The sequence below is a fragment of the Delphinapterus leucas genome, chromosome 19 (assembly GCF_059928025.1).
Source record: "Delphinapterus leucas isolate spDelLeu-1000000601 "Yukka" chromosome 19, BTC_Dleu_Yukka2, whole genome shotgun sequence".
Lineage (NCBI taxonomy): Eukaryota > Metazoa > Chordata > Mammalia > Artiodactyla > Monodontidae > Delphinapterus > Delphinapterus leucas.
The window spans coordinates 67,997,367-68,014,981 of record NC_143147.1 but is presented as its reverse complement, the minus strand read 5'-3'; the positions used below and the strand labels follow the sequence as shown (position 1 = coordinate 68,014,981).

The 17,615-nt window shown below is 41.8% G+C and overlaps 1 protein-coding gene across 2 annotated transcripts in view; it reads left to right on the top strand.

Annotated features, from left to right (window-relative positions):
* Nucleotides 1-17,301, top strand: part of MAP2K6 (mitogen-activated protein kinase kinase 6) — a 136,119-nt gene extending 118,818 nt beyond the window's left edge. Inside the window, exons 12-13 of one of the 2 annotated variants that reach the window (XM_089901710.1) lie at nucleotides 3,081-3,196; nucleotides 9,979-17,301. In XM_089901710.1, coding sequence (XP_089757836.1) covers nucleotides 3,081-3,158 — 78 coding nt within the window. In that variant the 3' untranslated portion in view covers nucleotides 3,159-3,196; nucleotides 9,979-17,301. Of the gene's footprint in view, nucleotides 1-3,080; nucleotides 3,428-9,978 lie in introns of those variants that run through there. The other variant, XM_022589779.3, reaches the window with a different exon arrangement.
* The last annotated feature ends 314 nt before the right edge of the window (nucleotides 17,302-17,615 follow it).

Genomic DNA, 17,615 nt, shown 5'->3' with positions numbered 1-17,615 from the left:
TTCATCTTTGTGGTCCTGGAAACGGACTTGACTTTTAAGGCCATAACTGCTCCTTGCTTTTCTGTGGAATTGAGGTTTTTCAATGGAAAATCTGAGTCCAAACTCTTTGACTGTAGCTTTGGGAAAACACATGCTGAGAGGCTATTGTTTAGGTTGTGGGAGTTGGTGAAGAGGTAGAAAGGAAAAAAAACTCCTCTTTTCCAGGTGAAGAACAGTATAATTAAGGCCCCAACCCAGACATGTGCCTCTTATAGGAATTCCATATATTTTGCCCTGTTTGGCTTGAGAAGTGGACATGCTTTAAGATCATTTCATTTGCTTATTCTCTCAAATGTCCATGGGGGGACATGACTCGGTAGGAATTGTTCTTCTGGGGTAGGGGACTAGCCAGGGTTTTTGTCAAGGATTAGACAGTAAATATTTTAGGCTTTGTGGGCTGTCACAACAACTTGACTCTGCTGTTTCGGTGTGAGAGCTGCCATATTCAATAGGTAAACAAAAGGGTGTGGCTGCGTTCCAATAAAACTTTATTTCAGAAATAGGCAGTGAGCCAGACATGGCCGCTGGTCCATCAATTGCTGACCCCTGTCCTAGATGATAACCACGAGAAATGAAAACCAGGTGACTGCCCAGTGAGGTGATTATGTTCCCTGAATGTCCCGGGAAGTCCTAGATTGAATCACAGTGTTAAACGGGGATGACCGAACACAGAGAAAACCACCGTCTTGAGGGATGAGGTGTCTGCAGGGGATCTGGAGACTCTTGGTGATGGCAGCGATGCTCCCGGCAGTACGTTCAAGTCCTCCCTTCCTGTACCTGGCCCCTCTTTGGAGAACCTCAGCCTGGGCCTATCGCCTGGGGATGATTCCATGGTGCCCCTTCGCTGTCTCCTGGTTGCTGTCCTTGCTATTCTTAGCTGATTGCTTATAGAAGGGACTGGTTCCCTCCCAACCTTTTACAGCCTCAAAACCCGCACAAGAAGACGAGCCACACTTTCCATTTTCGCATGCCCGCCTGCTTTCCCCTGCCCCTGCCCTCTGGCTCTCACAGCATTTTCCCAGCCTGAGAATAAGCTGAAAGATGCCTGAGGATTTTTTGTTTTTTAAGGCTCCAGGTCAGGTTATTGAATTCAATCACAGACCCGGGCTACGTACACTGAGCTAAGAACCACCAGCAGAACCAGAGGTAGGACAGGACTGGCAGGCATTGAAAGCAGTCGCTGAGACAATCCAAGGCTTGACGTGTCCTGTTTTGATAGCAAAAAGCTTTAAAGGACATAAAATGATCTCTAAGTGTCAAGATGATGTGGGAAAGCTAATAAGCATGATGGTAAAACACTTGGTAAGTGTGCTGTGTAAGTGGTTAGTAATCAAAAGTAATGCTTCTATTTATTTATCCAAGGAGCTCAAGAGGAAGGGCCCAGCACCTAGAGCTTCAGTTAGTCCCATGGATATGAAACTCTGGAGCAGCACCCAACCTGTATCTTCAGATGGGCAAAGGCAGAAAACCTCTTTTTTTTTCAGTCATGATACTTAATGGTGATCACCTACCTTCTTTGGGGCTTTATTTCTTTGTTCCTTTCCCATTTGCATTGTTTTCTAAAACTTCCACGGGTGGGCATTCAGTTTCCCACAGGGCTGACTCATCCAGCCCTCTGCTGTCAGGTTTAAAACAAATATAATTAGAAAACCTACAGCTAGGCAACATGAAAGTTGTAAACTAAAATCCTCAAAGTCAGGGGAAACCGAGTGAGTCATCCACATGTCTGCGTGCAAAAACGCTCATATTTAGCTATTCAACTAGTCCTTGAGAACAATGCCCCCAGACAAGCAGGGAGAGGGCCCTCCTAGCTCGGGGGCACGTGGCACTAGGTTCTACCTGAAGGAACTGTCCTTTTTGGTTTGTTCGGTTGGTTCTGTTTCCACTGGGAGACTGTGGATCATGAGCTGACGTGTCTACTAACTAGAGGTGTAAGGTTCCAGTGTGACGGCCAGGCACTTCCTGTAACAAAATTGAGCAATTTGGGGAGGACTGCCCTGCTGCAGAGCAAATGGCTTCTTTTCCTTCAGAATTGTTTTGAAACGTGTGGCTTCCTGTATTGGACCGCGCTTATTCCCCCAGCAAAGAACAAGACTTGGTGTAAAGTTTACTTAATCGGAGCTGCATGAATAGAGACCATTTTTTTGCTTTTCAGTTTTTAAATTCCAAGTTGAATTTTCTCTGCCCATACCTCGAGTTGGGCAGGCTACATTATTTTCCGAATGGATCAAATCATCATGGAGAGACATATGTATCACTTGTAGATGTGGCTTAAAAAGTAGCATTGTTAACTGTCTCAGTCCAAACCACCTCTCCTGGTATTTTAAAAATTGGTTTCTCACTCTGCCACCCATTTCTTGAGAACTGAAATGTACATAAGCCTCTGAAATTTCTAATTATTTTACTACTGTATCTGTCTAAAAATTACTTTGTAAGGGACAGGGTTATTTGTAAATCGGAGCCTTGGACCATCTTTGCTATTCCTTGTATTTTACCAGGGATGGATGTGTATAGCTAGTTACGTGTGTATATTTTAAAGCAGTGGATACACTGTCATGGAAATATATACCAAAATGGGAGGAGCAGCAGCTAAGCAATATCTTTAAAAAGTCTGCACAGGGGAGGGCGGGATGAACTGGGAGATTCGGTTTGACATAAACACACTACCATGTGTAAAATACACAGCTAGTGGGAAGCTGCTGTAGAGCACAGCGAGCTCAGCTCCGTGCTCTGTGATGACCTAGAAGGGTGGGATTGGGAGGGGGGAGGTCCAAGAGGGAGGGGATATATGTATACATAGAGCTGATTCACTTCACTGTACAGCAGAACCTAACACAACGTTGTAAAGCAATTATACTCCAATTAAAAAAAGAAAGTTAGCATCACTAAATGTGTACTTGGTTTGGGAGGGGGTAGGAAGAGTCCAGTTTAGCCCTGATAGGGGTACTTAATTTGTTGACTAACCAGATCTGTTAACTTGGTAATCTCATGCATTGTCAGTGACAGGTATTAATATCAGGTATTTTTCTTTTCTCTACCAGCAACATCCATTTTTCACCCTACACGAATCCAAAGCGACAGACGTGGCATCTTTTGTAAAATCGATTCTTGGAGACTAAAAACAATGGACTCCATCAGTTGACCCTCCTGTGGATTGGTGGGTTTAACGGGGTGAAGCAAGTTCACTAAAGCGCCAATAGAAACTCATCTTTGAGATAATTTAACCCTGCCTCTCAGAAGGTTTTTTTCTCCCCATTTCTTTTTTTTTTTTTTCCCCTCCAAAGGGGGCCTTGGAATCTATAGTATAGAATGAACTGTCTAGATGGAAGAAATATGATAAAGGCTTAGGACTTAAAAAAGGTGATTAAATATTTAATGATGTATCATATGAGTCCTTAGGCTTTTCAGACTTCTCTTGTTCTTTACAAAATGAATGCATTGGCCCTGGTAAAAAGGTGCTACAGTGGTGATGAAATTGTAAGTAGATCTGTGGTTTGTCCCACTTATTATTTTAATATTTATGTTTAAGCGCTTGGTTGAAAAGATTCCATTTTATGCAAGGAGGGAGAGACAAAAGACAAGATTGGGTTGGCAGTATTTATAGGCTTTTTCATTTCTTAAGTTCAGTCGTGTCTGTGGTCCAGAAGAAGTTATTTAATGTGCATCTTTAAGAGTATTATAAAAGTATCCACCAGGAGCTCTTGTGAAGTATCTGTCCCAGCTGTTGTGGCTGCTGCCGTGTTCCTAAATTTCTGCTCCATCCTGGGGAATAACCACATTTTCTGGTGAAGTGGCAAGGTATCCTGGTCATACTCTTTTCCCAATTTTGGAAAACATAAGATCACTTTTATCACAGCTCAAAGAGTCACAGATTTGGTTCTCTTGATATTTGTGTTACACTATTAATGGAATGTGATTTGTGATGTGATTTTCTATCATCTGTCTATCCTTCTACACGTGCGCACGCATGTGTATGTTTGTATTTGATGTCACAAATTCTGCCAAATGGCTCTTATAAATAACGTCTAATATCTATAAATACCATCTAAGGAGGACGTTTGTCAGTCCTAAGGGGAAATACGTCATACCACACAGAGAATCAGTGCCTTCCTCTGCTTTTCCCCCTCCTACGATGTATAAGCCCCAAGGATTGCCTTTGTTGTTACTGTACTCTTGCTTTTTTTTTGGTTTCGTTTTCCGTTCAATGAAGAAGCCTTACTATAAATGCAAGGGCTGCAGTAGAAGAAAATTAAAGGCAGTGAGTCGTTCTCTGATAAGGTGAGAAGATAATGGGAAGGGTTGAATGAATTCCTGGAAATAGAGGCCACATTTCCACAGGCCGAGTTCAAGGCACGTCCTTCTTCAGCAGTGGATCGTTCCACGGTGGGAGGCCAGCTCCATGGTGGACTCCTAACAGGCGGACGAGGCAACAAAAGCTCTTTCTCATGGCCAGATACACCCACGGGTTCTCTGATCTGGGGCTTGAGGTTCCTCAAAGGTCAGAGTGAAGTGGTCCACAGGGAAAATACGACTGAGAACCACCAGGAAAACACTGTGTTAATACAAAGGCACTCTTTGCAGCACAAGGGCAGAGAATTTTTATTAAAAGAAAAAAGAACACACTCTGTTCCTTTCTTTGCCTCAAATTCACAAATATGGAGAAAAGACTGCTCCCTTGAATACTCCGCTTTTTCCCCTTTTAGATTGTGAAGTGCAATCCTATCTTTTTCTCTCTTTGCATGTTTCCCTTGTTCTTGGCATCCAGCTCATGCCCAGAGAGGGTATGGCTCGTCCATACACTTCTTCATCTTCAGTTCCAAGACATACCTGTTTGATAAACATCAAATTCATCTGCTTTGATGCTACCCCGGTCTTCATCTTTCTCCAGCCAGAAAAAAGGGTATTATCCCAGTTATTATTGCCATTCACTTTCCTACCCTTCTTTCTAAATCTGGAAGTTACTCTCTTTGAGACCCAGAGAAAAAAATCAAAACTGTATTCATTCATCTTCTGAGAAAAGAAAGTAGCAGAAAAATATCTGAGGCCATTTCATGACAGTTTTTGGTGAAATATGTAAAGCAAGACATCTATCTGGTCTGGGTCAGATTACTCTTACCTCTCGTTCAGTGTGATTTCTACTTTGAAATTTTCTTAACTAACTGTGTGTCTCATGTGTACCCATCTCCAGTCTGTGAGCCTGGGGCCTGGAATCCCAAAACAAGTACACCCGGGGAGAGGGGTTAGTCAATGGTTCTCAACCCTGGTGCACACTGGCATCACTGGGAGCTTGTGAATGCTGTTAATGCCAAGGCCCCAGAGAGTCTCACTTAACTGGTCAGGGTAGGACCTGGGAGCAGGCAGTTTTCACAGGCCACTACTGTGATTCTGATGTGCAGCAAGGTTGACAGCATGGTCTACTACCCCCTAAGGAGACAGATGGAATACTGATTTGAAATTTGGGATACCTTTTCCCCATAGAAACGATGTTCTACATGGTGATTAGGTATCTTACATACTAAAGTAGAATGGCCTGATAGCCTTACAAGTCTAAAGTTTAGGATTTTTTTTAGAACTGTGTTATAAGTTCTAAACAACTAATTTTAAAATAAATATAGAGATGCATAAACTATATTTAAGTTGATGTAAGTTGGGAGTCTCCTGTACATACGTACATACGTGTGTGTGTGTGTGTGTGTGTGTGTGTGTGTGTGTGTAGAGAGAGAGAGAGAAGAAATCCCTGTCCAGGGATGATACTCAAAATATTTCATGTGCTACCAGCATGGACCATCTGAATATTAGCCTTGCCTATAATTATCAATGTATCAGAAAGTCAATATATCTCTATAAAAGAGATCATGCTCTTTTTTCCACAAATGTATTTGATTTGGTGTGATATAATTACCCACATTATATATTGTCTTTATGTTGATAAAAATACCCATTTCTCTATATGTTGTTGGCTTCAGAGGTATGCCAGAAAAGCAATGTGAATGACTTTTAGGACAATTGCCGTTTACGTGCGTGTATCAGTAAGGATTGCCCTTCAGAGGAAACACTTTCAGGATTATTTATGTGAATAATGCTACTAAATATCTTGGCCACTTCTCTTTCAGAAAAGGCTTCAGAATCCACTTCCTCCCCCATACGTGTTACATGTAGAATCATCATTTTATAATTATTCCTTAGTTGTTTGTTTTTACAAAAATCCTTACCAGGTATTTTCCTCTCTGTTTTACCCACCTTGTGTATCAGACTTAGCACCAAGCTGTGCTTGGCAACTTCTAGAAGTCAAATTTGCCCTCAGAGCTGGAGTTTCACCATTGACAACTTTTAAATGTCTTTTTAGAAGACCATGCATTGGCTCTGAAGATAATTTCAAATGTAGATTTCTCAAAAAAGCACGTGCTCGTTTTTAAGCAAAGTCAACCTCCCCGGAGTAAGTGTAGAGCCTCCCCAGTGGTGACTAAAGGGGAAGGAAATCACACAGATGTGTGTACGTCATGATGAAATATCAGAGAGACCCCAGTTTCCCAGCTGGCTACTTCTATCAGCCCCGATGTGGAAGAACCGGCCGTTCTTCCAGTGTCTGTGTTTGGTCACACTGATGTAATCAGAACAAATTGGTTACATACGCCGCTTCTCTCTTGCTTACACAGTCTGAGATGGAAAATGAGTATGTGTGTGTACAGCTCAGAACTGTCTGTCTTTTACCGTGCTTGTATACCCTCCAAGCCTAACCCAAAAATGTATATGCCAGAGATTCCCAAACACCCTCTGTTCAGGGTGCCATTGATTGTCTTAGTAACTTCTTCCACGGTGCCCTAGGCCAAAAGAAATACTTAATAGCTCCATTTATTAAGTCGTTAGGTCCACAAAACTTTTTTTTTTCTTCATGTTAAAAGAGTTTATTAAACTAGCAAGGAGAAGTCGGTAATTGAAATGACAATAAACAGTACCATTTACAGGAGCATCAAAAACCTCAAAATGCTTAGGGACAGATTTAGCAAAATAGACACAACACCTGAACAGTGAAAACTATACAATGCTTCAGAGAGAAATGAAGGAGACCTGAATAAATGGGACGAAATATTGTGTTCCTGCGTTGGAAGACATTGTTTTCATATCAGTTCTTTCCAAATTGATTTATAGAATCAACGCACTCTCAATAAAAATTCCAGCAGGTTTGAAAAATATATAAATTGACAAGTTGATTCTAAAATTTATATAGAAGCACAAAAGATCCGTAATAGCTCAAACAGTTCTGAAGTAAAAGAGCAAAGTTGGAGGACTTACACAGTTGTCCCTGGTACCCTTGGGGGACTGGTTCCAGGACACCCCATGGGTACCAAAATCCATGGATGCTCAATTCCGTTTTATAAAATGGTGTAATATTGGCATATAACCTGTGCACATCCTCCCATACGAGGTCTACACAACTTAATTGTAGTAGTTTGCAGGATGTCCTACAGATGCCGCTGTGGTTCCCTTGAAAAGTTATGATATCTTGTGTCCCTAGGAGTTTTCTGTGGAGTCTCAGGGTGTCTCAGCACACAGTTTGGGAACCACAGGTGTATGGTTTTTTTTGTTCTGTCTGCAGTTCGTGACCCTGAAAACGCAACTCTTGGTTACTCAGTCCTCTGTACGACTTCACTTTTGTGTCTCATTATTGTTGCTGCTTGCCTCTCATTGATTAGGTTTTTAATTGAGGCCCTACCCTTCTTTGCTGTTCGTCAGCCCTGCGACCCTGATGTCATGGTCTAGAAAGTGAAACATTCCTTTGCCCCAGCATTGGAGGAGGTCAGCCTTGAGGCTAAAGAGGCACTGTTTTCTGCTAATGCAGTTGATTTAGTGTCTTTGAAACAGAATCACAAAGGAGGCAGAGAGGGGCGAATGTTTTTGCAGTTTAACTCTAAAAATGCTTTTGTTGACCAAGAGGCTTCACCAGCTCTGCTCAGGGAAACTACTCTGTTTCTCCCAAAGGTGTCGAACAGAACACTTTATCTTTGGCCTGAAAGTGCAGTGGATACCTACTTCTTGACTTCCCAACCCCAATGCTTTTTTAGCTATGTAATGCCCTCTGACCTTGAAGGATTCTTATTTTCATAAAATTCATTGGAGCTGGTGGTCAGATCTAGTAAAATGAATTAAACCTCTACTGTGCTGGGGATTTTGCCTTCTTAATGTCTATGACTTAAAGGGAGATTTCCTAGCTTAAAGGAATCTTCCATTTTTATTAGCAAGTAGAAGATGCAGTTTTCAATCCAACCCCTGATGATTTACATATTCAGATGGAAAAATGCCAGAGTAAAATCTAGGAAGAGGAAGTTACCAAACCTGATAGAACGGACAAAAGGTATTTTACTGTAGAAGGTCCATGTTCCTCTTGTGTGTGTGTGTGTGTGTGTGTGTGTGTGTGTGTGTGTAGCACTGTTTAATGTGCTAAGGATACTCTTTGGTTTTCTTTGGCTTTAAGTGGGGTACTCTGGATTGCTTTGAGACTCTGTTGAAAGCTAGGACCTTTTCCCTAGGAAAATGTACACTGTACATAGTTTTGCAAACATTTTTCGTTGTGCGAGAGGGGAGTAGAGTACAATCCCATATGATCAATAACTTCTGGCTCTGTAGAATGTGGACTGTGACACCCCAGACCAGGGGTTGGCACACTTTTTCTGTATAAAGGGCCAGATAGTAAATATTTCTGGATTTGTGTGCCATGCAGTCTCTGTTGCAACGATTCAAGTCTGCTGTCAGAGAGTGAAAGCATCCATAAACAATATGTAAATGGATGAGCACAGTGCTGTGTTCCAATAAAACTTTATTTACAAAATCAGGCAATGGGCCAGGCCATGGTTTTCCATAGCCTGTTCTAGACCATCAAATACAAAACTGCAATTGATTAATTCTATGTATAGAGTTCTTCCATTTAGTGTTTAGCTCAACTGCTGTTGAGGCAGATTAGGAAGGTGGACATAGGAAAATGAATTCTGAAAAGATGGGGACTGTTCAATCCCATGAAAATTGCCTCTTAATTTCCTCAGGTAAGTATTCTGCTCTGGAAGCCAATGGGACAATTTTCTTCAGATTAAATTGAGTATCCACCTTTTGCATTTCTATGCAATAACTTACTTCGTAACATGGAAATAAAGGCACACTTCTCCCAGACATTCACTGCATTCTTGTCTCTTAGCTTTGCATTTTGTTTCTCTTTGTGGTGTGATTCATGTGCAAGGAGAATCATGAACCCAGACACAAATCATCCGGTTTTCCTTCTTCCTGAACTGCATCAGGATTTGAGAAGCTGGGAGGCCACTTTAACCTCAGAAGTAGAAGGTAGATAGAATTCTTAAAATCTTCCAAGTCATCCACCTCATCTGTTCGGCTGTCTTTGAAGAGAGTGATAAAGAATAGTTGGGGGTCAAAATATTTGTTCTCAGGTAGACTTAGCGCTATAGGAGACGCAGACCTACCCCTTGAGTGCTGTCCCTGGGCTTGGAGAGAGGAGACCGCTTTACCTTCCTCCTTTTTCAAGGGGTCTGTGCTGGACGCCTCCTTTCTGATGTGACTGTCTTGGGTTGCCAGCCTTGCTTGAATCTCTGGGCTCCACAGCCCTCGGTGAAAGCTCTGTTTTCTCCATGGGACTGTAACAACTGTATAATTTGCTTTGCTTCTGTCAGTAATTATCCTCTTTGCTGTACAGAATGCTATACAAATAACAGTCTGCCAGTTACCTAAGCTGTCTCTTATTTTTTTCTTCCAGGACAACACATCTTCCTTAAAGCTATAGTCTCTTTACTATTCAGAAACTTTTTTTTTTTTCCCTGCTACACCATCGGGCAAACATAAAGTACACTTAAAATGACACCCGGAAACTCCTCATGGGAGCATATTTAAGTATTTGATCTGGTAATTTACCTAAAAGAATGTTTTCTCTTCACCTAGGGAAATAAAACCTGAATTCCTGAGCCTTCAAAATGAAACTATCCTTCTGGGGGAAGCATATTGCCACCAAATACATCACTCACCACCTGTTCCTGGTTTCTGCAAAGAAGATGTGTCAGTTTTCTGAGGTTTAGAGAGTCTGTGTTTACAGCTCTACAAATATCATTCTACCATTGCAGGTTTTCTAATGGAGCCATTTGGAATCAAGACTTCAGCTGGGGTTTATTCTTTTCAGTTCCTGACCCAAACTCCTTTTGCAAGCAACATTTCTCTAAAAGCCTTTTCTGTATCTGAGGGAAGAGAACTGAGGGAAGAGAACTGGGCCTCAGAAAAAACATAAAGCAAGGTCAAGGACTTTGTGATAGGGATTCTTTTCTTTAAAAAGAAGCCGATAGCACCTCATAACACAAACATGTCTTAACAGAATTTAAAAATATCCAGCCTTGTTCCCTTGGACTGTCAGTATCTTGACATCACTTGTATTTGTCATTTGAACTAGGATATCAAGCCCTTTATTCTTGGGAGTTTACAGTTGGATTTTGGGAGATTTGCATTGTATTTCCTTCTTACAGTTGTCAGTATGGACATATGTCTCTGTGGACACTTAATCCTGACACACTTTTGCATTTCGGGTTTCAAGGTCTCTTTCGAGGAGTGAGGCTAACGCTCTTATGACTTGGAGATGAGTTCAGGGAAAGCACGGGGCAGTTTAGGCACTTACTTGTGTCTTAATATAGGAAAAAACAAAACAAAACAGAACTTCCTAAGTAATCCCCAGGGTCTGTGGCTTCGGCCAGGCCATCAGGGTCTTTTCTGTTTTTCTTGAGTGCATTTGCTTGTTATTCCTCTGCCGGTTACAGATGAACTGGGCTGACTTAACACTTCTGTGGAAAGGAAGTGATCCAACCATTTTCATATATCAAAAGTCAGAATCAGCAGTTTTGCACTGGTCTTGCCTACGTGGACTCTATTGTTCTCAGATCGTGAAATGGTGAGGGACAGCTAAGAGAACTTGTAGCAAAGCTCTCATTCACAATATAAGACCTTATAATAAAACTTCCATTTGGCCTTTAAAGAAGAGCAGCTGGGTTGGCTACGTCTTCCTCCAAAGTCACATTCTACTCTGGCCAGAAATGAACAATTAGCATCATTTGGTCACTACCAGTGTTTGTATTGGAGCCTGCAAGCTATTTCAATATAGCAAGTCAAGCCACTGCCCTAGGGGATTGTCATCGGACTTTGTAGTTTCAGGCTGAACAGTGATGTGAAACTGTGCTTGGGGGCTCGAAGAAAAGATAAATGCAAAGGGCTGGCACCCCATGGAAGAGCAAGCTGATAAGAGAAGCAGACAGATATATCCCTTAATTTATTTTCAGTAATACTATAAAGATGATCTCCTATGGGAAAACCTATCAAAAAGCCAAGCCTTTATTATTATTTTTTTCTTCAAAATACTGAACTATAAGAGGATTCAGAAAGTGGCATAGATTTGGATATCAGAGAATTTTCTCTTGTTTCCCTAGTGTTACTGATTCTACAGAGACCATTTAAACTGATGGCACCCAGAAAAAAAGGTACATGATTAGAGGGGTGATAAAGCATTTTGAGAGTATGCAACCCATCTATCAGCTGCCTTCTGGGTAAAGAAAAATGAACACAAAACCGAGCCCCCTAACGTTTAGTTCCGGGGGCAAACATTTTTAAGAAAGGTGGACACCAAAGGTTATCTGATGAGCATACTTTTTTCACAATGCAGAGAACCGTGAATGTTCATAGAAATACACTACAGGTCTTCACCAGAAGAGCTAGAATTTATAATTAAAAGAAAAAAAGCTAGTTTGAATTTTCAGAAGCAGTGTGGAAGAAGTGGTTGTTCTATTTTCTTTTCTTCTGATCTCAAGTGGCCTACTGTATGTTCAATTCTCGGGGAGGTAAGAGTTAAGGGCACAGAAGTTGTTTCCAGACTATATTCATTGGTGCTTCTGGGGTGGGGGAGGGGTCTCGTCGAAGCGGGAGGGAAGAGAGTGTGATAAAGGTCAACCTTGCCTATCTGAAACCCCTGTCAAACTCCAATCAGAATATTTGGCTGTCAATATCGTTCCCTTTAACTGGAAGTCTCTGTGGCTATTAAAGCCTTGGGAACTTAGGATGAAATGACCCATCGAGGACCACAAATAGCCCAAGAATCTGGGAGCTGTGTCTTCAACAATATCTGTGCGTCCCTGATGTTTGCTGTCTGGAGTATGCTAACAGGACTTGGAAGCAGAAGGGCAAGAGAGGGTCATGTATGTTCATTTTCAAGCATGAATCATTTGAAAGAAAGCGTAGACATTGACCTGTGACGGCCGTGCCTACAGATCCTTAAGTTGGTTACTACTGTAAAGTGGCTGAGGGTAACCTGATCTCAGTGACAAGGAAGTGTTGTCACTGGGATCTTGATGGGCAGTGGAATTTCTAAATTTCTACATTTGCAGAGGCGGGAACTGTCATTTTTGTTCATTGACACACAGGAAAAAAATAAAGCTCTTTGGACAGTGTTAGCACGGAGAAGGGTGCGTTCTGAGGCTCAAGCTGAAGGTCACCACTGCTGGGTTTTACAAAGGCTGCAGGTGGAGAACAGGAGTGGGTCCCAGGGTGGCCCGTGGGAGCTGGAAACTGAGACAGTGTATCTGTCGTGAATGGAGCGCAAGGGAACAGTCAGACATCGAACGGATCGTATCAGGTGCCTTCCGCACACTCATCAAAAATCTGCGGTGAATCCTGACAGCGGTACCTTTGCCATCAAACCAAATTTAACAGCTGGGGCTCCACAGCAGCCATTTCAGAACAACTATTTGTGTCAAAAAGTTACATGTGGCAACAATTTGTCGCGTTCGCAGAGCCACCCGAGGAGGCTCGATTAAGAAAATTCAGACAATTTATCCGTCACCTTATCCATGTGTTTGTTTTATTCTCTAGTCTCAAATTTATTTTCTGAGTGGAGTGACTTTTCTCTATGAACTGGAATGATGAAGTGATGTTTTAATAAAATAGGTATTTTTAGAGGAAAAATGTTTTCCTTCTGTAATTAACTTCCACAATTGGGACATATTTCCTACACTACGGAATCATCACGTGGGGTCATTTAAAGCTGAAAGAGGGGTTGGGGTACATCAATAGTTCAAATTGTTTATTTAAATACATGAACATTTTTCTATATATTTTGTGAAAATATTGATGAGATGCTAGATATATACCTACTATATGGAATTGAACCTTACAAGAACTTTAGTTTGATAAGTGGGGTTCCCCAGCTTCCTTTGTGCCTCAGTTTTACTGCTGAAAATGCTGCTTTCATTTATTAATCTGGTCTTCGTATGGAAAAAAAAAACAAAACACCTTTTTCTTACCTTGTGTGAATTTTATGAGAGGCCTTTTTTATTTGTATATATGATTGATTGTTTTCCTGTGTTGCACCCCAACTTTGGTTTTAAGCCATGTTTATTGTAAAGACAGCTGTTGGGCAAGTGGAAACATGCCTGGTCTTTACAATCCCTTGATGCTAGAAGGAAGTAATTCTAGGTGCTGGTTATTAGGAGGCCCTGCTATCTCTTCCTGGAACCTGATAGATTCTGAAAGGAGATCGGAGAGGTTTCGAAACCCGCCTCTGGCTCTGTGTCTCTGGAGAGTGTGAAATAGAAGACTGACTCCCATTTTGTGGATTCCCTCATCTTTCCTGCCATGTAGAGCATACTGCTACCTTTCCTGGTGAAACTCATCTCTTCTTTGTGGATTGCCATATCTTTTCTTTATGGCTGAGGTGGGCTGGGCTGTAAAGTATGCAATTCATTGTAAGTTTATCCAGTAAAGACCTCTGTGTAGGTCTGAGTGAGTAAAGACCTCAGTCTTTACTGGTGAGTAAAGACCTCAGTAAAGACTGTGGATAGAATGTTTCCATGCCTTTGAGGTGCATGTTACATCTACGTTTTGGCCTTGGGGACTTTTTGCTTGTGAGATGAAGAAGGAAAGAAGAACTTGGGGGGTCTATCCTTAACTCTGTGTGTGTTTTTCTACATGGAAATGTGTGCGGCAGCTTCCTTAAGGGGAAAACCTTCCTAACCATTGTATAGGGAAAGGGGAATTATGAATATCAATTGATAACTTCCAGCCAAAGCTTCAGTATTGTATTTAAAAATACCTGTTTTGAGGGGACGTGTACCTTTTGTTGTCTTTCCCGTGTTAGCTTTGGTGGGGGCGGGGCAGGCATCTTCACTTTAGCTTAGCTTTCCTGTTACCCAGGTTGTGTGCACTGCTGTTGTTGTTTTCATTTAAACTACCGCTTATTGTAATTGGTGATGTTATCTCAAAATCTCGAAACCAAGGAAATACTGGGCTGGCCAAAAAGTTCGTTCCTGGAAGCTAATGCGCAGGACTTGAGGTAGATGCAAGTATTAGCGTTGACGTAGGTTAAGTTTTAATAGAGTTACCAGAAATATCCTGGATTGAGGGATAAAGTGGCTTTAAAGAGGTCACGGTTGTTTTTCATATTGGGAGAAGCCACCTGTCCTAGGTCCTTATTCTTGAGAAATTCATCTTTTCATGTAAATACCATTGGTGGGCATACTTCATAGCCTGGATGCTTGGCCCCTAGCAGTCAGTAAACAAGGAGTTATAATAATTGCCAAAGGTGGGAGTAATTTTCTCTGACATAGGTCATTCAGTGGTGAAATTTCCAATCAGACTATCATGCACAAAGCATAACTTTAAAATCCCCCCCCCACCCTTTCTGATCTGAGAGCACAGGAAACGAAGAACAAGGTTCTGATGTGCCGCGGAACAGTTCTTTGAATCTGTGTTTTTGACCAAGGAAATGGCTGAGGCGTCGAACCACGTGATTATTACGTGGCTTGTACGGCAACCGCTCTGGCCTCCCTCCCACCACCTCAAGGAAACTGAGAATTTTCAAAGGAAAATGAAATCGGGAGATTAGGTCACACTTGGACTCCTCTGTGGATGAAGAGCTGACACTGATTTCCTATCTCAGGATACTCTTCGGTTTCCTACTGCTGCTGAGAACGGGCTGCAGACACTGTATCTGGTCTCCGGATGTTTGTGCTCGTGTGTGTAAGGCTTCACTCCAGGCGTGTTGTTTTCCATGTCGGGTCCATCTATGAACTGACTCGATAACGTGATGAAGATGGAGGAGATAGTGACAATGTCAAATGACAGCCCGCCACCTCTTTCCGCCAAAGTGCTTGCCCTGTGTTCATGGCTAGGACAAAGAACTAAGTCTGCAGGAGCCAGGTGGCCTCAAAAGAAAGGGTGTGTTGATCTCACAGGAGAATGTACAACCAATAAAAGACATTTCAAAAAGGGCAGTGAATCTATATTAATTGGGTTGTTTGTGGAAATGCTTTGTTCCAGAAATGCTGTTTTTATGTGTAAATGCCCTGCAGGTAAAAGCTTTGCTGGAACTCTATATTCTCTTGTTCTCTCATCCATACTACCCCACTTCCAAAACATATGGAACAAAACATAACAAAACAACAGCATCACAGTCTTGAAGACTCATTAGAAAGGCATTTCATCTTCAGGGAACTTCAGACTCGATATTCCTAGGTTAGAAGTGAAGGCCATTATTTCATTATTAAAATCAGATGGCTTGTGGTGGGGATGAGTCCAGGTGGCTGAAATGAAGAGATGAAGACCAAGACTTTCTGGCTTCCATGTGTTCCTGACACTGAACAATGGTGAACAGTAGCCCATCTAGTTATTTGAGTTTTTCCTGGTCCTATATGTAATGCATGTAATATTAGGAAATTTGTCTTACACCTTTGGGTAGTGCCGCTGCCCGTAATGTAGATGTTCTGGGAAAGAACATGTTATTACATTACAGGTAAACAGGGATGGGTCTGCAGAGTTCTCTGATTTCTCCTGTAAACCGAGTGGCTAGACCTAATTGACTTGTATCCACATTACTACAGTTTAGAGAAGAATTGCTAGATCTTAATGTTAACAGTTTGAGCGGATCACCAATTGCATCTGGAGGCACACACTCACCTCTCTCTTGCTTGTTGCTTAAACAAGTTGGCGTTGCTGAATCAGGAGTTGACTCTTTTAGAAGTCCCTAGTATTTCACCTCAGATTTACATCCCTTCTACAGGCTGTTGGAATACCAAGTGGAGGGCTCACCTTACTTCTGCCGACATCATTCAAATGACTTTCCAATGACAACACAGTCTCTTATGCTGATTTTGAAGTCCTTCTCCCCCTGGAGTGTATTAAGATTGCTGCAGTCCATCATCTTTCTTAGGTGATGGGCCTTCCTTGGCTTTAGGAATTTTAAGTTCCTCTAAGGGGTGGAGGTGTGTGAAGGGGAACAGCATGAACACACACAAGATTCTCAGGCATCACATATGAAAGTTATTTTACCCATTTCTCCATTTCCACAGGAATTTACAGCCATTCCATACCTTAACATATCATGAGATAGTTAAAATGTGTTTCTTTTGATGGGGATAAGGCCTTCTTTCTTTCTTTCTGATTGTTTTGGGAGAGTTGTAAAGAGCTGAAGGGCCTCAAACACTTTCCCTAGTGCTGAATATCAACAAAGGTTTCACTTTGCCTCAACACAGCTCTCTCCTTCCATTATTCTGGTGCTCACCTCTCTCATCTCTTAGTTTAAGGTCCAGCCTTAAACTAAGAGATCAGACTTGTCGGGCAATAAACCCAAATCAGAAACGTCTAGTGCTGGGGCCTCTGCTCACACAATGGTGTCCTGGTGGTCATTCAAGAAATAAGCTGGAGTGTAAGAAATCTCTTTTATGAATATCCAGAGGAAGGTAGCAGCGTGAAGAACTTAAAGAAAAAGGACAGAGTGTAAGGACACGGAACCAGAATCTGCCTCTAAGAAGCAAAAGGTTGCTTAAAAAAAAAAAAAAAAAACACAACCTTTTTGCAGTTTTGGTATAATGATTATACAATGCCAGGAAAAGGCAAGAGCAAACTTCCCAGTTGGTCTGGTGGGCACTCTTCATGAAGTCAGAGCTAGAACTCTACAAGCAAAACCAATCCTCACGCACCCAATGGGCATTAGCTCTGGAATCCCTTTTCAGACGTGAGGTGGCCATGCGAGTTTGGAGAAGCTCTGCCCTACCCTAGAATTTGCCTCCTGGGACCTTGCTCTTCAATGCCATCGTCTGGGAGCTTGTTGACAACCCACGGAAGAACCTGGAGGGCAATACTATCCCCAGGTGATTCATATTCACGTTGTAGCTTGAGAAGGAGTCTTGGTCTATCCAGCTCATCCAATTTTGAAGTTTCAGTTGTCAGACCTCAAATGTCGTTGCAATGCTTTCAACATTTACCCCATGTTACAGACAAAAGATGCCTCAGGAAGTGATCACCAGATTTATAAAGTAGAATATCTATATTGGATGGAGAAATATACGTGTGAAATTGTATTTAAATATATCAGCAATCTGATGTTTGGTTAAATACAGCTCCATCCCCCTCCCTTTTTTTTTTCATTGCAGGATTATTGAAAGGAAGTATCGTGAAGGGAAAAAATAACCCTTAAGCTTGAACGCCTTTATACCAGTTATAGACGAACAGGGTTTTATCGATTCCAAATGGAATGCTGCTTTAGGGGTGCAGAG